The sequence below is a fragment of the Hermetia illucens genome, chromosome 4 (assembly GCF_905115235.1).
Source record: "Hermetia illucens chromosome 4, iHerIll2.2.curated.20191125, whole genome shotgun sequence".
NCBI lineage: Eukaryota > Metazoa > Arthropoda > Insecta > Diptera > Stratiomyidae > Hermetia > Hermetia illucens.
The window spans coordinates 156,758,094-156,779,560 of record NC_051852.1 but is presented as its reverse complement, the minus strand read 5'-3'; the positions used below and the strand labels follow the sequence as shown (position 1 = coordinate 156,779,560).

General features: G+C 45.4%; 1 protein-coding gene across 2 annotated transcripts in view; it reads right to left on the bottom strand.

Annotated features, from left to right (window-relative positions):
* The window catches only part of LOC119656327 (low-density lipoprotein receptor-related protein 1), a 230,720-nt gene that overhangs the window by 23,042 nt on the left and 186,211 nt on the right, over positions 1-21,467 (bottom strand). For both annotated transcript variants that reach the window (XM_038062789.1, XM_038062790.1), the window contains exons 15-26: positions 15,027-15,215; positions 14,552-14,956; positions 14,342-14,493; positions 14,161-14,278; positions 12,527-14,104; positions 12,292-12,469; positions 12,089-12,232; positions 11,871-12,022; positions 11,558-11,762; positions 11,346-11,499; positions 4,109-4,380; positions 1,928-4,044 (exon numbers count right to left, since the gene is read on the bottom strand). In XM_038062789.1, the coding sequence (XP_037918717.1) occupies positions 1,928-4,044; positions 4,109-4,380; positions 11,346-11,499; positions 11,558-11,762; positions 11,871-12,022; positions 12,089-12,232; positions 12,292-12,469; positions 12,527-14,104; positions 14,161-14,278; positions 14,342-14,493; positions 14,552-14,956; positions 15,027-15,215 (5,664 nt within the window). The remainder of the gene's footprint in view (positions 1-1,927; positions 4,045-4,108; positions 4,381-11,345; positions 11,500-11,557; positions 11,763-11,870; positions 12,023-12,088; positions 12,233-12,291; positions 12,470-12,526; positions 14,105-14,160; positions 14,279-14,341; positions 14,494-14,551; positions 14,957-15,026; positions 15,216-21,467) is intronic.

Genomic DNA, 21,467 nt, shown 5'->3' with positions numbered 1-21,467 from the left:
TCGGGTTTGAAACGACCGGTTCAGAATATGTGGTTCGGCGTTAAAAACTTTCTGTTCGTTCGGATGCTTAGACGTACTGAGATGGGTGTTGAAGATCATACTCGTTCTGGGCGTCTTTCATTATTTCAAAATGATGAACACGTTGAAAAATCCGAGAAAAATTAGCTGAGGTAGTTGCAAGCCCCAAACCAGTCGAAAACTACCAGCTTCCCAGACTAAAAAAAGCACGATAAGTGAGACAGTGTGTGAAAACGATGGTCTATGGATGGATGGTATCGTAGTTGACTAGATAAGTGCACCGCATCTAGGGGAGGGGGAAATGGACGCACAAAGCACAAGACAAACACTCTACACCGATTACCTGCTCTAACCTGCTACAGGAAATAGTGACAAACCCGTTCCCGCAAAACGTGAATGCTGCCAATATGCTGACGGACAGACCCAGTCGAAGATCTAATCGCAGTTGAAGAGGAGATCCTAGAAACAGTACAGAAACCAACCGAAAATAAGGCATCTGATCTGGATAATGTGCTAGTATATCGGAGGTAAAAACTACCGACTGCACCGTTAACGGGGGTGTTCTCACCGCTGGCAATGCAGTCGGTGGTTTTTTTGCCTCCGATGTGTCGCTGTATTACCACCACCGCCATGCCAGCCCCGCGGAGATGATGTACAAAGAGAATATGCGACTCCCCGCTGACCCTGTGCTGGATATCATAGCAAAGAATTAGATTTTTGTCTGCTATTTGTAGTCTAGCCTAAAATTGACAGACAAGGGGAAGCTTCCTCCAAACTACAATTTTTAGTTTATAATGTAAATATATATTTAGGGAGCAACTTATCCCCTTCATCAGTACAAAGCTACCTTTGTAGCTTGTACTTACTCCCTTACTCCCGAAGGTAGGTTTTTACTGATGAAGCTACCTTTGTAGCTTGTACTGATGAAGGGGTTGCTCCCAAAATATATATTTACATTGAAAACTAAAAATTGTAGTTTGGAGGAAGCTATCCCTTGTCTATCAATCAGAGCAAGGTTAAGCAACTTCACCATACTGCGTCTGGTCAGGGACTCGGCTTGAAAATTGTCGTAGACTCCACCTTCTCGACATACGACGCCGGAGGTCGACACTCTGAGGGACGTCGAGACATGCTCACAGGTCCTCACTAGGGTGGATGCTCCTCGGACGCCGCTGCATCGACCATATGAGGGTTCCTTTAAGGTTCTGGAACGATAGGAGCACTCCTTCAAGCTCGACGTTCGGAGCGGGCCCAAATGGGTCTCGTTGTCGAGAAGGCTTTCGCCGAACCGGAGGACGCTCCAAAAAAAGCGTCAGTGGAGCGTCAGGTTCGCTCGGTCACCCGCTGAAGCCGCGCAATTTCAGCTGGGGACGGAATGATGCCGCCACGTCACTGGTGGCACATCGGAGACAAGAACGGCCGAGTGCATTGCTGGCGCTTATGTCTGATTACTGAAAGGGAGGTTAGGTTGTACAGATGACCTGGTAGCTAACATAGCTAAAGCAGCATTCGGGGAGGATAAATGCGCGGTGATAGTGCTCGATATGAAGAATGCATTCAATTCGCGAAGTGGGTCAAAATACTAAGGACCTTATTCAGATAAGGCCAGCCGAAATATCTGTTGCGTATCACTGCCGAGTTCTTGATCAATACGCTCCTCTGCTAGGATTCAGATGAAGGACCGAAATCATATCGAACATGCAGCATTCCACAAGGGTCCATCCTAGGCCCTAATTATGCACAGCGGAGTATTACCGCAAGATCTGCATACTGGAAAAAATTAACCGAACTTATGGCAGGCGGGGAGAACCAGTTGAAGCTTCCTACCTCCAATTCAAACAACGAAAAATAGAAACAGTAAACCGATTTTAAGAAGGTTTTGTTTTCCACAAATCCTTAAAAAACTTACCTTGAACTTGCTGGTATACAATATCCAATATTGCATTTGAAATGACCAGTTGGACAAATGCAATTCAACTCGTCTGTTCCATCGCTGCAATTTTGCACTCCATCGCATGTTTGATTAGCAATTATGCATCGTCTATTCGTGCACATAAAGAATCCTTCAGGACACGCGCGAACCGAACAGAAACTGTCCTTTTCATCGGAGCCATCAATGCAGTGGAATACGCCGTCACAGGTAAGCTGGAATGGTATACACTCGCCTGAGTTGCACAGGAACGATTCTTTTGCACATTTGTCATTATTCTGTGAAAGGCATCGATATCCATCCGGTGCCAGGACACCATGAGTACACTCACATTTCACTGCTCCGTACTGATCCAAAGTGCAAACATCTTCGCAACCACCATTGAGAATGTGGCACAAGTTACCATCGCAATTTTGTGTTATATTCTGTACAGCAGCAATTCCCATAGGACGACCGACATCCTTTCGTAGGAAGACCACGTCAGCTCCTGAATATTTATTTGCGCGAATGACTGCATGAAGAACCCAGTCGGTCCAGAACAATAGATCGCCGTATACGGCCATAGCAAATGGATGCTTGGGTGTTGAATGAGCCAGGACTACACGATGTGATCCATCCAAGTCGGCTCTCTCAATTTTATCTAGTCGTGCGTCAGCCCAGTAAAGCTTTCTCTCAGTATAGTCGATGGTTAGAGCGTTTGGCATTCGAATATCTGTTTTAATAATGCTTTCTAATCCGGTCCCCGAAACATAGGCCCGTTGAATTGAGGCTGCCTGGGCATTCCAGTTGGCCCAGTATACCATGGCAATACATGGTTCTACTGCTATCCCTCGGGGCTTATCTAAGGAATTCAATTTCACAATTTGACGCACCAGGGCTACGTTGTTATCTACGTTGGTCCCTGCTACTTTCATATTGATGGCTCGGATGGCTGCGTCACTATTCGAGGTCCAGTAGAGTTGTCCGTTGATTGGATCATATGTGATTCCTTCGACGGTAGGCTGATTGCTAACGATCCTGGTATGATTCGTCCCGTTGAAATACACCCACACAATGGAGCTTAGATGGATATCTGAATAGAAAATTCGACTGTTCTCATAGTCGAATGCTAGCCCAATTGTGTTCCTCATGAAGGTAGAATTCTGGATTCGGCCGATCGGGCGATTCATGTTCAGGTGGTCACTCATGTGAATGCTGTCAATCGAAGCACCACGGGAATAAATCAGGAAAATATCATAGTCTTCACATGAGCGCCCATCCGCAGAAACCTTTCCATGCGAGCATGCACACACGGGGTGCGTTCCATTGAAAAGACATAATTCCTGGCATCCGCCATTGTCTATTGCACAAAGGTTCGTCCCCTTTTGAATCCGCTTCGAGAAAATTTTCAGATCCTTCAAAGAATTGCCTTCACTCTTTATTAGCGTTATGGAATCTGATAAGTTGTTCAATGGGGCAACTTTGATGATACCTTTTTGATATGTTGTTTCGGCCCAGTACAGGTAATTGTCGATTAAGCCTAAAGCGACTGAGTTGTCAGAACTATGATTAATTGACTTTTTGATAGTTGTTTTTCTGTTGCCATCATAGTCCGCACGCATGATAACATCCCTTCCGGTTTCGCACCAGTAGACAACTTGATTGTCAACGTCCAGGAGCAAATTATTGACTGACTTGGTCTGATTCACTAGAATGAAGGTTTGGCTGCCATCTAAACCTGTCCGTCCTATAATACCATCGCCAACGTAGAATAGCAAACCGGCAACTGGATCCACTGCCAAAATTGTTGGCTTTTCTATATTTGACAATACAACGTAGCGGTATGAACCATTCAGGCGAGCTACTTCAATGTAGTTCCGTTTTTGGTCACTCCAATAAATGTTACCAGCCACCCAATCCACGGCTATCCCGCCTAGCCAGTCTGAATTTTTAGAGTCCAACTGGTCGCCTTGTTGCAGGATCACCTGCCTTCCCGTGCCATCCCGATGGACACGTGTGATCGTCCCTTTTTCGTTGTCCGCCCAGTAGAGGTAGTCGTTGGCGTAATCATAGTCAATATTTGTAGCCAAGGATACTAGGGATATTGGGCCAAGTGTCTGTTGAATAAAAACGGGATTAGTAAAGATTGGTTGCATCAGTACTGGATTTCAAAGGACTTACCTTACTGCTCTCATAATGCTCAATTGGGACATCTTTGGAGTAAAGGTCGATCCCTTTCAGCTCGTGCATTATCGAATATAGGACGAATTCATCTTTGCCCACGCAGCGTGTTGCATTGGTTGCATCCTGTGTATATCCAATTGCACATTTACACACGTGAGCCACATTCGAAACTGCCAAACATAGATGTTGACAACCACCGCGATTTCGAGCGCATGTATTTGTACCTTGCTGAGCACCCAGGAAGTACATCTTTGTTGCTTGTACACTATCTGCAAATTGGGTTCCAAAAATAAAACCGATAAACGACTGCAACAATTCTTAGATAATAAGAAAGGACTTGGTAGAAAATCCTACTAAATAAGGTACTTGATTGTTGTCAAAGTGGAGGCAGAGCTATCCAGCAGACTAGAAAACATTGCCAAAATTTAAGGGTTGAGGTTCGTTCGCACCTGTGTGAACTTCAACTGTAGTCCCTTCGATACGCGCTTGTATGCCTCTCTTTTGGCTAATAAGGAAACGTGAATCAAATCCTTTGAAATCACAGCCTACCCATGTGGTTATAGAAATTTCACATATGTAGAACCTAATGCATCCGGGACCCACTCCACGATAGGTGGTGGTGATGAATTCCGAGAAACTCCAGAAGGTGCGGAGCGTATCTGACTATGCTTCCGATTCGGGTTACATTACTCGTGAAGGTTCATACAACCGGTGAAAATCTGGTCGCCCGCTGGTAATGGTTTATAGGCAATTGGATCTTGTGGTGGATGAACCGAAGCAACAGCCTGGAGAGTATCCTTCCTGTACTGGAAAAGTCGCTAATAGGACCCCAACCCGAAGCGGAATAGCATATGCCTAGCGTTGAGTACCCAAAGGGCAACTTAGTCTGTAGTATACCTTAGGAACCTCTCTTATCCTGGTGGCGGGGCTAGCTAATGTTGAAAATTTTCCTGGATTACTCGTGGGAGCAAACCATGGATTCCAATTTGAAATTGAAAAACCGACGATAGAAAAAAAAGAGATACCAGACGCATCATCGGAAAACAGGCTGCTGATATTCAGTCAGGAGACAGTAACCGTCGAGGGCAGTACAGTCGGTGTCAGCTAAAGCACTGCTGTGCTGCAACGAATAGCAGGGAGCGAGGCGGCAAACGGACGAGCAGCTCAAGAGTTAGTACCAAAGGACCATCCATATTCTGAGCAAGATTGCGATCAATATGGAGGCCGGTGATGTCGACGAGCGTAATGAAAAGGACCTCGCTAAATACCGGGCGATTGTTAAGGAATAAAGCACCCAACGTCTAGGAAATCAGCAGAATGCAAAACATACTGCTCTCAAGCGCAACGACCTCAGAATGGGGTCGAACATTGAAATAAGTGAGGCAGAATGTGTTAGGGTTCGGACACACACAACACACAGTGAAATAACAGCGGGTGGCCGACGAAGTACGCGTCACTTAAAGGAGGCCCTGGCGGATGGCAAGCCGAATATGAAAACGCAAAGGTGAAAGTCTTTCCCTTTCAGCTGCTGGAAGAGATGAAGATCAATAATCCGGCGAAGACTAACGACCTTCCTACACAAGTAGATCTGCAACACTCGAAGTTGGCCTCAGATAATCTATTGGTTTTCTTCTGCGAGGGAGATGTCCACATCGCATTAGTATAGGCGTTTTGGATCGGAGCAGGCCGTACCATCGAAGAACTCCAAAGTGAATTTTACAATTGATATCACAGCACAGGGGCCACTAATCGCGACAAATTTTGAACGTACATGCACCCTCTCCAGAAAGGGCCTGCGCATCATTGTGTGTGCGGAGCTGACTTCTAGCGCCCTAAATGTTAGCAAATTGGAACAAGCGGGAACGGCTAAGGTGTATTTATCTTCGGCTTACATAGCTCACCGAAGAACTACATTTTTTGACGTCCATCTTCGCAGCGAAGAAAGCCAACCTGTTCTTAGGTTATGATATCACTGCGAAGCATATGATTTGGGACAGCTGTGGATCAATGAAAGAGGTTTGTCTTGCTTTGATTTTATTATTAACTGTTAGACGTATCTAGCTTCCTAAATCTAGCTCTAACTACTAGATGAATAGTGGGAGGTCGCGATTCAAATCTCACTGATGGCAGAGGGATTTTTATTGTAACCGAATGTCTGACAGGGGCAGTACACGAACCTTCCATTTCCCTAGCTCCGAGAACTCTGATTGTTGGGCGGAAGTCCTAACCGACAATGGAAATTTAAGGATAGAAAGCTACAAACTAACTGACCGTACGTCCTTCTTGGGTTCCAGTTAGACACTTTTCAGTCAAAATCTCACTACTCTTTTAGAGAGCTCAGGATCAACTGAAGGAAGTTCGGTCAAGTTATCAAGAAAAACTTCTGGTTTTCGATATAGCATATCGAACACATTGGCAGGACAGATGAGCAAAGTCAGGATTCTAGAAAAGGCATTCAAAGACCATGCGCTGCAAAATACATGAAAAAGACATTACCGCCGTGGTGGTATGGCAACCTCAGGGAACTGACCTGAAAGGTCTTCAATATCTGCTGCAGGTACAAACACTTGCGGCTATACAAAGACTGCCTCAAAAGGTGCTAATCAGTCATCAAGACTGCTAGGCTGGAATATTGCCGGAACATTGAAAGCACCAGCGACTCTGTGAGGCTCAGTAAGATTCTGGCAAAGGAATGTAGAAAGTCCATCTTTTCTAAAAAAGTCGGAAGGCTACTGGACGGAATCTTCTGTTGTGACCCTGGAACTACTACGATATGTACTTTCCCGTCAACGAGGAGCACGGTGAATCAGAACCTTAGCTGGAAGTTGGCAGGAGTTGCTTTGAACCCACGATGGCCTATCAGTCAATGAGGCTTGTCTCTTTTGTATTGGAGATCCTAAAGCGCTTCTTGGACATCCACTTAACGAGGATCATGGAGAGGACGCCATTCTCTAAGTCTAAACGCGCCCACCTTAAAGGTCAATCCACAGAAATAGGTTCAAGGAGGATCGTGGAGAGGACACCCTTTTCCAAGTCTCTGCACGCCCACCTTAAAGGTCAAGGTTCAAGGAGGCCCAATGTAAATAAGATGGGAGGGGTGTCTTACCCATTGCATGTTAAGAACCAGGATAATCGAATTTGGTCTTGGAGGTAGTCATTTGACCAGAGGCACGCCCCAGGATGGCGTTATCTCTCCGATTCTCTGGTTAATAGTGCTGGATGAAATTTTAGGGATATTGGAGCAAGAGAAAAATGGTGGAGTATGCCAACGACTGCGTGATATTGGTGTTAGAGATGCTTGCTTTTGTTATGAGTGAAGTCATGGAGAAAGCGTTTGCAAAAGGGCGAAATTCAACCCAAACGGAACTGATCCGATTTACCACGAAGCCAATGATACCCGAATACCACCGCCCGCGGCTAAAAAGGGAAAAAGATTGGTATTTTCCTCCAATGTAAATTATTTAGGTATGATTTTAAATTAAATTGGGGATTGAACATAGAACTAAGGATTAAGAAGACCTCTATAGCCTTTTACAACTGTAGAAAGACCTTTGTAAGCAAATGTGATTTCCGGCCGAGGATATTTCACTGTGGAAGGAGGGGGGATGTACATAGGCGTGAATCGTCCTATCCTAACGTTCGGTTCTATGTAGGTGGCAGGCGCTGAGGAAGAAGTAGAATGGAACCATCCTGAAAAGGATTTAAGCAACCGTGTGGGTAGATGTGACTGTGGCTCTGCATCCTACCCGGGAGATGCCCTCAATGTTATCATACACCGACTCAACCTGGACTTCCGCTGTAGTGCTGTCACACTACATGAGTCCAGATGTTGGACAATGAATCCATAGCAACATCCTAGATGAACTACCCCGGGAGCTCTGAGCCTTTATTAAACTCGCAGCAAAATTTCTGCACACAAAAACCTTTGCACTGACTTGGCCCCCCAGGAATCATGGGGACGGTGGTGGTCACCACCAAGATCTTCCTGCAGCAGTTATGGAAGATGATTTGCATTGGGATGCAGCGTTACCCCCAAAAGCCTTCACGACCTGGGTTCGGTTCCGAAATGAACTGAAGTTTCTCAATGACAACAAATTCCCGCGTCACAAACTCCCGAAGCTGACGCAAATCCACATATTTGCAGATGCCATCGAAAGAGCTTACGGGGCCGCAATTTACGCACGATCAGTCGACGAAACCAGCACGGCCATCATTACTTGGTGCTAAATCCAAGGTGGCACCCACCAACAAAACAAAGCTACCGCGACTGGAGTTGTGGGCAGCTAAGCTTGCAGCAGAACTGGCTTATCGGATAAAGGCAGGTCCAACAACTGAGAATATCTTCTTATGGACGGACTCCACAATCGTCCTGGCTTGGATCAACTTTCAAACTTCGTCTTTCCATATATTTGTGGCCAACAGGATAGCCCGCATCCAGGAGCTAACGAAAGCTACCCAATGGCGCCATGTGAAGTCCACTGACAAGCCTGCAGATCTGCTATCGAGAAGAGTTGCCTCAGACAGATTCGCCTCTTACAAGCTGTGGTTTTGTGACCCAACATTCTTACACGGTTCTGAAAACGCCTGACCTACACCATACTTAAATTCCCAAATCATATAGCACCGCAGGAACTTCTTTACACTACGAGGCAAATCTATTGGCCGATAAAGGGAAAAACGCTTGCCAGACCCATTGTTCAACACTGCGTCTAATGCGCAAGAGTAAACCCGTAACTCCTGATACAAAGGATTGGCAAGTGGCCAAGCCATCGTGTCCAACCAGCTCGTCCGTTTGTTAACAGTGGAATGGATTTCTGCGGACCCATATGGACTCATTATAAGATACGACGAAAACGCCCACAGAAGTGCTATATCGCTGTCTTTTGTTCCTTCTCGACAAAGGCCGTTCATCTGGAAGTCGTGACAGACCTTACGACTCAATGATTCATCGGAGCACTCAAGAGGTTCATGGGGAGACCTGGTCACTGCAGTCACATATACTGCGACAATGCAACAAATTTCGTTGGTACCAAGTTCCAGCTTGATGAAATCCGGAACATGATGGAAGCAGATCAGTCTCACATGATTTCCACGTGCAGTGCCATCAACATTGACTTTCAATTCATTCCGCCTCGCTCACCACATTTTGGTTCCTTGTGGGAGGCGGCAGTGAAGGCAGCCAAGCACCGGGTCCATCACACCTTGGCTTCAGCCTTACTCATGTCTGCTGATCTAAATGATTTGGCAGTACTGATGCTATCAACATCATCAAAGGTGACGATGGTATCCGTGCGGCTAATGGAGTGGTCCGTAGAACGATCCACAAGGTTCAAATGAACCCAGCAACCAGCAACTGGGTGCATCATCATATGCTTTAATAGTCTCCATATCGGGCATTAAACGGTCGATTGGATCAGCAATAGCTACATTGCTATTAGGATGAATATTTCCGGTATTTGGGCATGTCACATCCATCAAGGACAGCCCATCTGATCACCAACCAGGGGTCTACTTTGAGAACCTGGGTGCAGCCAACCTTTTCTCTGGCCAATGGATCCTAGTCGCTTATTATGACAACCATTTTGGAAGGAATTTGAAGCTCTAATAAGCTGCAACCCCCTCCTAGCAATGACCTGCCAAGCACTCATCTAGCGAGATGCCTGCCGCCAGGTCACAGACGGATTTCGTCTTCTTACCGAGGAATTTGAAGCAAACAATCAACTTTTGCTGCCTAGACCACTGGGTTTCCGATCAGAGAGAGGTGCAATGAATATTGTGGACAACGTGGCGAACAACTTATTCGGTGTCCTAGACACCGACACAGATCATACAACGTATCAAGGACGTCTTACGAAGCAGTATATAATCTTCAAGCTTACGCTGCCATTGCTGCTGCTTGAAGATTTTGAGTTGTTCAACATAGTTCCAATGCCAGTTTTCACAAGGAATAAGTTCATGACGGTACGATCATCATCCACCTTTTTGATCTTCGACCCCCAATAGGCACTCGTTCTGTCCAATAGAAGACTTTCAGCACTGCAAATATTGCGGGACCAACGGTACTTTTGCACCCAGGATGAACCGTTGCACAAAAAGGGCTCCGAGGTAAGCGCCTGTGAAATTGACCTATTAAATCAATTGCCACTTTCTAACAAGTGTCAAACCATCAACGTCAGCAACGCCTCTCAAGGATAAGGATGTTGCCCAACTTACCCTACAAAGCCCAGGGCTTTTGGAGATAACAGCGGCGGGGGTGATGTTGAGTTTGGACTTCAAAAGTTTGCATCCAGGCATCAGGACGACGAACCGGTTAGCCACTGATAAATACTTCTGGCCATCCATGAACAAGGACGTAAACTCTTGGGTCAGATAGTGCATCGCGTGCCAGAAGTGCCAGGTCAATAAGCACGTTCGAAAGGAAGTAGGTGTATTCCCTAGGTCAACCAAGTACTTCCACACCATCCATCTCGACATCATCGGCATTTGGTGTTCCAGCCGTTTTCATCACGGACCAGGAAATGCAATTCGAATCTACTCTTTTCGCGAAGTTAGGAAAGCTCCTTGGCTTCAAATGGCGTAGGACATCCACTGTCCAATGGTATGCTGAAACATTGACACCGGACGCTGGAGGCTGCCTTAACGGCTCACGACGATTCGTCGTGGTGGTGGTCCTTGCCTTTCATCCTCCTCGGCCTCCGTACAACCCAGCCCCGAGGAAATGGTGTACGGAGAGAATCTGCGCCTCCCCGTCGATCTAGTGCTAGACATCAGGGCAGGGTTAGGCGTCCGGAATGCGACTGCTTAGGGACGCGGTTTCGAAGATTCGCTCAACTCCACCGTCTCAACACTCGGAGGTCAATATCCCCAGGGATCTTGACGCGTGTAGACAGGTCCTCATTAGGGTGGAGGTGAAAAATATTAAGATGGCAGGGACTCTTGACTAGATCGCCGGAGAGTGCAGACGTTGTCCACAACGTAAAAGAGAGGAGGAGGGCTTTAGTTGGTAGTCTGACAGTAGAGAAGTGTTAGCTCCTCAGGAAGACTTGGAGCGACCTGGAGCACATTTCGATGAAATGACAATGATAATACGCAGATGTGGTTGACACGCTATGCCTTATTTAGGACTGGATGGGACTTCGGGGTGGAACAGTATACCAGACTAACCGGAAAGGAGGGGTTCGAGTAGAACTTAGAGATCATTATTGGAAATGGTTTAAGATAAAAAATTACTTACTTGTATTCTTTCTCAGAGTCGTCAAATTCGAACATGCAGTTTTATCACAGGACATTATCACGCTTTGGATATTTTCAGGGAAATAAATGGAATTATTATACACAGTAACGCTGCTAATCGACATCACTTCGCTTGAAGAAAGGACATTGTGCACCTTGAAAAAAATAATTCATTATAGCATGTATTGTATCGTTTGCTCTTCAGACTCCTACCTTATATGTGGCTAGATCCAAATAGGAAATGATCCCAGAATTTTGATAAACAAAATATAGCCGATTGGAAGCAAAATCGATCGTGAGACTATGCGTTGATTTGTTGGTCGTCAGAAGCTCTCGTCGCGATGACCCATCTAGAGCGCTTGATTCGATCCTGAATATTTTTGCTTCCTCATCTGCATGAGACCAGTACATGGTCCCTCTGTAAAAATTGTAAATATTGAGTAATTTAAAAAAGGTTTCCATAGGGCTTCCGTAATTTTCTTGAAAGTAGCTCCTTAAGTTACAAGAGTTAGTGGATCTAACCTACCTCACAGGATCTAGTGTGATACTCTTCACAACGTACAAATCATTCAGGATTTCAGTTACATATTCACCCTTCAAATTGCAGGCGATAATTCGGCATTTTTCCTTGCCTGTTGAGACGAACATACTCCTTGAAATCCAATCGACTGCGAAGCCCTTGAGGGTGAAAGAAAGCGTCGTTAATAAAGAAAAAAAAACAAAGGCGGGGATGGAAAATCTTACATATGGGCTTTGGATGTCATTGTTGAGAACAGTTTCAATTAATCCATTTGATAGTCCAGCAGTTTTGATTTCATTCAATTGCGTATCAGACCAGTATAATCGACTATCGCTCACGGTGTAATCAATACTTTGAGGCTCTGCTATCTGAAAATAGATTTATGAACCCTATTGCGTCTTGAAGTATAGAAGGGGAAGTAACATACCTGGGGCGTATGGCTAATGGTTGGAATCGTGTGATGATTGGGCTGCATCAAGTCTATGCCTCGAATTTCACTAGTCATGATGAATAGCAGGATCTGCTCGTTGGGAACGCAAGTTTTCTGGTCCTTCATGTCTAGTCGCATGACATGCGGACAGGCACATTTGAAGGTTTTGTTCGTGCTGAAAAAGGACTATTGTTCAAACCGAAATATTCGGAATAGGCGAATTAGGATTTACCTCAGCAAACACAAATGGGAGCAACCACCATTATTTTTGCTACAGGGATTTATTCCATCTCTTGGCTGCCGACTGGAATGCAAGACTTGAATCCCGAATGGTTGGGTCAGTGTTCGTTGAATCACTTGAATGTCGGTTCCATTCCATTTATTCGCTCTTATAACTGAATTCGTTCGCCAATCCGTCCAGTACACATAGTTCTCGAAAAGCGAAATTGCAAATGGGTGTGACAAAGTCTCTTGATCTCGTGTAACCAAATGGGGTTCACTGCCATCATATTTGGTGGTATGTATGGAATCGGAGCGCGCATCAACCCAATAGACTCTCTTTTGGGTATAATCCAGAGTCAAACCATTTGGCCATGCTCCACCACCACTTATTTGATTAACTTGAGTGATAGTTTTCCGATCTTCTCCGGCCATTGAGCAGCGTTCGATTCGAGGGTAATTCTCATCCCAATCTGTCCAGAAAAGCAGTCCTTCACGTGGGTCCAAGGCAATTGCTCGAGGGCTTTCCATTTCCCCTGCAACCAGCGTTCGACGAAAACTTCCGTTGACCAGGGAAACTTCAATCTGATCCAGATTGCTGTCGATCCAATAAAGGTTCATACCGATCCAATCGACCGCAAGTCCTTCGGCTGTGGATAAGCCCGATTGGACCACCGCTTCAATATTAGTCAATGACTCTCCCACCAAAAATCCGCGATAAATTTTGTCATCAATAACGTCCGTCCAAAATATCTGAATAGAATCATTTAGATATAAGAAATCAAGAGCGATCGTGTTTTTAAGATCGGCGTAGAAGTTCTTTACAACCGAAGTTTTCAGATCGACTCCTCTAATTTCTTGCCGATTGCTGAATATCACATACGGAGAATCAGGATTGTTGCTTTTGCATGAGAATTGGTCATATTGCAAAGTGTATCCTGGCAAGCACTTACAGTTGTATGTTTTGCCCTTTGGCTCACAAATTTGCGAACATGTGTCCCAGTGTTCGCATGAATGTTCCATGCTGCAGTTGCCATTGCCTCTCAGAAACATGTGAAGAGGACACGAGCACACATATCCTTCGGGAGCGTTATGACAAAAATGCGAACACGCTGTTATATGATCACAGACTTTCTCAGCACATCGGAATCCTTCATCTGTTTCGTCAGGACAGTCAATGCGTCCATCGCAGAGCTGATGAACTTGAATGCATTTATTTGTTATGGAGCATATCCTGTCAGGATACACACAGTCAACAGTTTCGTTAACTGGAGGTGGCTTGTGTATTTCTGTGCAGTTTCTTTCATCCGACTGATCCAAACAGTCAACAATTCCATTGCATACCAGGTGTTGTGGAATGCAGTCGATAAAGTGTGCACATTGAAATTCGTCCTTACCACACGGATCGAGTGAAAACGTTTCTTCATGGTTATCACTCTTGGGTACAGTAGTGCAGTTGATTTCGTCACTGAAATCGAAGCAATCATGGATACCATCGCAAATATGCTCCTCTGTATAACATCCCTTTGGAAAGCAATACTTTGCGTTTGGCCCACAATAGGAGTCACAGTCCTCTTCGTCGGAGTTGTCCCTAGTGGAGACAAATTAATTTCATAAACCAAAGTCAGACAATTGTGTAATCCTTACCCGCATTGATCCAATCCATCACAGGCATTCACAAAGAGAAGGCATCTTGAATTCCTACACTCGAATTCTTCACATTTCGGCAAAAGCAAGGGAACTTCATCAGAAAAGTCAGTTGGTCCTTCAGAAAGGAAAGTACATGAGCAATTTTTGGAACATCAGACCTAGTCAAATCGACACTTACCACAGTCAAACTCTCCGTCATTCACCCAAGCTTTTGGTATGCACTTCTTACTTTGCGAACATTTGAATTCATTATCATTGCAAATATGAATGTGACAATCTTTCTGATCCGTCTGATCCCTACAATACGACTTATCACTGCATCGCAGGGTCCTGTCAAAAATTCGGTTAAAGGATAGTCGGTCAAACATACTCCAAAATAAAAGTCTACCTCTGCAAACAACGATCCAAATCGCATACAAAATTCAACTCCTTATCGCAAGTCCTTGCATTGCATGGTCCTTTTTCTGAATAATCTTCATCACTTCCATCCTGGCAATCGTCGACTCCATCGCACAAATCCTTTGCATCCAAACATTGCTTCTTCGATCGACACATGAACTTATCCTTACACACCACAGCAGGATGTTCGTAGTTAATAGTGGGAATGCACTTGCTCCCATTCCCATTCAAGGAAAATCCATTTGGACACTTGCACACAGGTCCTTTTGGTGTATAAAGACACAATCCTGGGCATTTTGTTTTAACGCAGTCATTCATTCCAGTTTGCGTCATATTATCGAAAACTTTCAGATTCGATACAGGATGTTTTTCAACAGCCAAAGTTACCATCTTTCTGAAAAATTGGTAGATAAGAAATTATTTTCTGGAAGGTATGTCGGACAAGGATCTTAGGAGATACTTACGAAAGCACTTCTGAAGCATTTGTTGAAATGTGGAAGCGTAAAACTTTCTTTTTATACGCTTCAGACCAGAAAACGAATTCGTTGTGATATGCAACCGAGGATGGATAGAAGGAGACTTGCTGGAAAAGGATTTCACGGTCACTGCCATCGAGGCCCATACGCTCTATTGAGTTGAGTTTCATGTCGCACCTGGTAAAATATTGGAAACATTTTCTTTTATTTATTTTTACCCCAAAATTAAAAATTACTTTCCTTTCGACACTTTATATAAAAAAGAATTCTTAAAAAACTTCGGCCCCTACATGGAGGGCCTAGTCCGATTAAGCCTCAGGTTAAAGTTACATAATTCGGCAAGTCCACACACGACCTCCTGGCCTCCCGGGAACCGTCTTCGAATGGGCAGGGAATGTGTAGGGCCGGGCTGAGAGTAGGCCCATCCACCTGACGAGCATTTATTTGCCTGCTGGTCTTGTGTCAGGGCGATGAGCTGAAGTGTCAGCCCGGGGATCATCCTCTCTGCACTCGAAAAGGTGCTGACAGAACTCCAAGCCAAGGGGACTATCTGGTGGAACTAAGACAAGGACTCAACAAACAAATATAAATGGACGATGGAGCTGCTGACATCTAGTTAGGAAACAGTAAGCATCACTTGAAACCGACTAAGAAGCGGAGGTCCCCTGCAGTCCCGCTCAAGAACCAGTACCAGGAGATCATATACATTCTGAGCAAGATAGCGAAAAAAAAGGACACCTGTACTGTTGACAAGGCGCTAAATACCAGATAATTGTGGGATAATTACAGCGAACACCTAGGAGCAGAAGGGACCAATGATCTCAGGACGAGGTGGAGTAACAATACAAGGGAAGCAGGATGTGGAAGGACTGGGACATTATGCAACCTTCGGGAACAGGTAAACAGCAACACCCGAAAGGGCCACGAACTGTGAACTCCTTAAGTGAGGTAACGGAGTCCCTTATCTATGGCGCTGGTGGATGGCAATGGCGCGAACAACAAACTAGCACCAGAGTTGAGGACCAGTGTTGAGATGAGGCTATCTGGGATGATCATCGAGCATCTCTTGAACGGCAAAGTCAAAGGGGGACTCACTCTCAGTTTCGATTCATCTCAGGTAGTCCATGGGTATGCGAGGACCAACTCTCCAGAGACTTTCTCGATTTGTGCGTCCATAAGATCAGCGACGCCTGGGAGGGCTCAAGCTCAAAGTTATCCCATACGATGAGATCTCCAGGAGACCGGTCGCTCGTGTCTGGTGTTCGAAGATTTGTATGGATAAAAACAAGCTCGTAGAATTATGGATAAAAACAAGCTCGTAGAATGTGCCTTCAAAATCCCAGGATTTCCAAGGACGAGGTAGGAACTCCAGGTAAATAGCCAAACTTTTCTGCTCCGTTTAAACGGAGAATACGTGGGGGCACTGGAAAAGGCGGATTACAAAATGCCGTTCGGAATCAGGAACGCAAAAGTGAAAGTATTCCTTTTGGCGAGACAGGACGATGGCCTCGTTCGAGTCGACTTCGCAAATGAGCTATTGGTGGAAATAGAGATCGACCGTCCGACGGGGATTGACGAACTCCTTACGCAATCAGATAATGCTGTTGGTCTTCTTTTTAGAGACAGGTATTGACGTCGCACTAATACAAGAGCCCTGGGTCGGAGGCAATCGAAATAACAAAGCACTCCAAAGCATACATTATACTTTATTCCACAGCAGAAGAGACGCTGATCAGGATAGACCTATAGCATGTATCTTCGCCAGGAAGAGTCTGCACGCCGTTCTATGTCCCGACCTGAATTCTAGCGACCTAGTCGTCTTCTACCTGGAGTAAGCAGGAGCGGAGAACGTGTATGTTTCCTCAGTTTACATGGCTCACCACTGATCTACCATCCCAGCAGCAAAGGCCTACCTTTTGATAGGCTGCGACGCCAATGTAAATACGATTTGAGGCAGCACGCAAATCAACGAAAGGAGTAAATCATTCTTTGACTTTGTTATAAGCACAAACCTATTGGTGTGTAAAAAGGGCAATACACCAACCTTCCATTTTTGCACCTCGGAGAACGGCGACGGTTTGGGAGGAGGTCCTTGATGCTACCCTATTAACCGATAATGGGATTCTTAGAATGGAGAACTGAAAAGTCTCTGACGATAGATCCTCCTCAGATCACAGTTAGATACTTTCCAGTCTGCATCCCGCTTCAGAAGCCTCTAACCCTTTCAGAGGCCCCAGGAGGATCGACTGGACGAAGTTTGTCAAGTTATCGAGAAAAAACCCTCCGGTGCGCAAAAGTCTGGGCTATGAAAACGGCATTCGGACCGTCTTGAAAGTGTCATGTTCTGCTTAACACAACAAAAAGACAGCTACTGATTCAGTTGCATTTTTTCGTCAGCGAGGGGAACTGCTAATCAGAGCCTTGCTTGGAGGGTATCCTGCTCCAGTCATGCGAGAATATAAAATCGGTAATTACCGAGGATAAAATCGACTGGCCATCAAGGTAATGCCAGTCATGTTGTAGAAGCAGCAAGAAAGTGCAGTGCTGGCTTATCGAGATTTACCGGAGCTGTATCTTTGAGATACGTACCACATTGTTGAAGACACGCGCGCGTGGTTTTCATACCGAGAAGCAGTTTCAACTAATCAGCCCCAATTCTTTCGTGTTGGAGACCATAGGGCGCGTCCTAGACATTAGCTTAAGAACAACTATTGAGAGAACGCTCTGCTGTCAATCCCAGCATGTCGACCTTAGTGGCAAATCCACGGAAACCGTTCTCCACGAGGTAATTGGCATAGTTGAACAGTCACTACAGTACAAGTTGTTTGAGGAAAGATGGATAGCAAGAAGTGAGAAGGTCCCTTTCAAACGTCCAAAAGTCTCCGTTATGACACGATTCCTTTGGATTGGAACATCTCCTGTTTTGCAGCTGGACAATATTACCTGCCCCGAACCTAGTTCCGGTCAAAGGGTAGTACGGGTCTCAGAGCGAAACGTGGATTGGTACCCACGATGGAGCACAAAACCTGGGAAACGCCTGCTGACCCAACTCCAACAGCTCTACTACCAAACCCTATCTCCACTTCCACATGGTGATCGCTGGGAGTTCTACCTTAATGAAGAACTGAAGACGGAGAAGGATGAAGGCGAAGGAGCGATTAAAAACGGGACAGATTGTACCAACTAGTCCGCCTGGATGGGGGTCGGGTAGGGCAGATAACCCTACATGGAAAACCCAAGTTACGAAGCCCAGGACAGGATAGAATTTAAACCGACGAACCCGGCAACGACAACAGAGTAACGATTTGCACATTTTCTCATGGAACGTGCGGTCCCTGTATAGACCGAATGCTGCTAAACAGCTAGCCGATACCCTATCCCAATATAAGGCTGATGTAACAGCGTTGCAAGAGATGCGATGGACAGGAACCGGCTTCCTGGAGAAAAGCCGCTACACCATATATTATAGCGGCCATCCAGTAAACCATGTGCTCGGAGTAGGTTTCTTAGTCTGGCTGACGAAGAAACCTACTCCGATGAAATGAAACCTGCTGTTATCGGCTTTGAAAATATAAGCGAAAGGCTATGCACTCTGCGTTTGCGAGGCAAGTTTAGAAATATAACCTTCATAAACGCTCACGCCCCTACAGAGGAAACTGCAGAGTCAGAAAAGGATACCTTCTACGACGCAGTTGAGCGGACCCTCGAAGTCTGTCCCAAGTATGTTCTCAAAATCATACTTGGAGATTTCAACAGTCAAGTAGGGACGGAGCCCATATTCAGCCGATAGGTCGGCTCCTATAGCTTCCATAGGGATACCAATGATAACGGACTGCGCATTATTCAGTTAGCAGTATTGCAAGAAATGGTTGTTGGAAATACTTGATTTGCGCGAAAAGCGATCCAGAAACATACGTGGGCCTCTTCAGACGGGACCATTTTCAACCAAATTGACCACGTGCTGATTGAACGCCGTCACCTCTCAGCGTTGATGAATCTCAGAACATATAGGGGTGCCAATATAGACTCGGGCCAGTATCTCGTTTCCATGGTGCTCCGAGCATGAATTACGACACCACCTATAATCCCCTCTGATAACCAGGTGAGAGTGAATACTGAAGCGATCCACAACACCGCCCTCCGCGACACCTATAAGAGGGAAATGTACACCGCAATAACCGCAGTCAACAGAGATCCTGGAGATGAAACATCAACAAATGATCTTCACAACCATCTGAAGAACGTTATCATTGATACGGCCACAAAGATACTTGACCCCAGCCGCAAAAGGAGTCGGAACGGCTGGTTGACGATGAATGTAAGCTAGCTACGGAATGAAAGAATGCCGCATACCTTGTAATATTGCATTCTCAAACAACGTGGGCATGCGCAGAGACTTATCGCGAACTCCGTCGTGCGGAGAAGCGACTTCACAGACGGAAAAAGGAAGCCTGGGAAAACCAACAAGTCTGTGAACTAGAAAAGCATAGGGAGCAAACGCACCAGGCGCGGAAGTTTTACCAACAAGTCAGCAGGATGAAGCCTTATACACCTCGATGCTCATCCTGCCGAGACAAAGGGGGAAATCTGATTTCCGACAGAATGGGCATATTGGAGCGATGGGTTGAGTACTTTGATGAGCAACTGAACAACCAGAACATCGGCAAGTTGGAGGTCCCGCCAACTGAAGACGACGGACAAATATTACCACCACCAAGTATAGAAGAAACAGTCCGTGTAATTCATCGGCTTAAAAATCATAAGTTGCCAGGAGCCGATGGAATAACAGCCGAATGAGTTAAATATGGAGGCGACCAGTTAGACCAATTGGTTCATCAACTTGTGCTCAAGGTATGGGACAGCGAATCAATGCCCGACGATTGGCAACGAGGCATTATCTGTCTCATACATAAAAAGGGGGATTTTTTTTCAAAGAGTCTTCACTTCAGATAAATCAGCAACAGATCAAATTTTCTTTCTGCGGCAACCGATCAAAAAACTGTTCGAATGTGGTCATCAGTTGCACCATCTTTTCACCGATTTTAAGGCCGCCTATGATAGCATAGCCAGGGTGAAACTGTGTACGGCCTTGAGAGAATTCGGTATCCCGACGAAATTGAGAATACTAACTAGGCTGACCCTGATCAATATGCGAGGTCAGATAAAAGCAGCAGAATCACTCTCGAGACCATTCAACATCAACAACGGTCTAAGACAAGGGGATGCCCTACCATGCGTCCTGGCCTGGAAAAAATGATCCGTGATGCTGAGGTGGATGCGTGAGATACGATCCTCTTTAAGTCCAACCAACTTCTGGCCTATGTTGACAATATCGACATCATGGGAAGAACGACCCAAGGCGTACAAACTGCTTTCATTCAGATTGAGGAGACCTGCACATTAATGAAGAATGATGAATTCTTCGCAGAATTTTTGGCCCCTACATGATGATACACCGTTCCATAGCCTACATAACGACGAAGTCTATGAGCGATACCATGACCGTCAGGTTGTAGATAAAATCCGGGTCAATAAGTTACGGTGGGCGGGTGACTTAATCTGTATGGATGATGATGATTCAGCCCGGAAAGTCTATAAGGGCAATATCTATGATAGAAAAAGAAGACAAGACAGACCCTGCCTGAGATGGAGCGACGGCTTAGGTCAGGATTCCAGACAGCATTTAGGGATATCGAATTAGTGGACCTGGGCGCAAAACCGGGATATCTGGAGTTCCTTATTAAGACAGGCCTAGAGTGGATACCGGTTGCTGCGCCGCTGATGATAGTGAATTGGTTGAAAAGGTGAAGGGAAATCTTTACGCTTTACGGAATCCATACACTTGCAAATAACGTGCAATCCATAAACTGCTACTATTACCTCAGTAGTGGTAATACGCCACAGCTCTTTAACAGGAGGACTGCCACATGCAAAGGAACTTGCGATCATCTGCCACTTCAACCTTCTCGTTGTTACAGCGAGCGCCAATTCTTCTTCACTGCATTGCGATGAAACACTGGTCGGCGATGGAGAATTCAAAGCTCCTTCCTATTTCTAACCACTTCGCTTCCTTTTGATTTTTTGTAACCACCTCCTCAATGGATGCGCTTCAAATCAAATCATTCATGCCAGTGACTCCATCCTTGAACTTCAAATTCAAAGCCTATGCAGGAAAAGCAAAAATCCCAACAAATATTTGCATTGCCAATGGTATGTAGATTCGTCTTGGCCAAGGTCAACCATTGTGTCTGCCTTCAATGATGTGTAACTTGGGCAAGTTTATGTGCAAGCAAAAGAGTCAACGAACACTTTGCCTGGTCAATTTTCGCTTGGTCTATTAGCAAATTGTTAATTAATACAAACTGGAATTGTTCGAATGTAAATGGATTTCTGGATTTAGGGGAAAGCTACCAATTGTTAGGTTTTTTT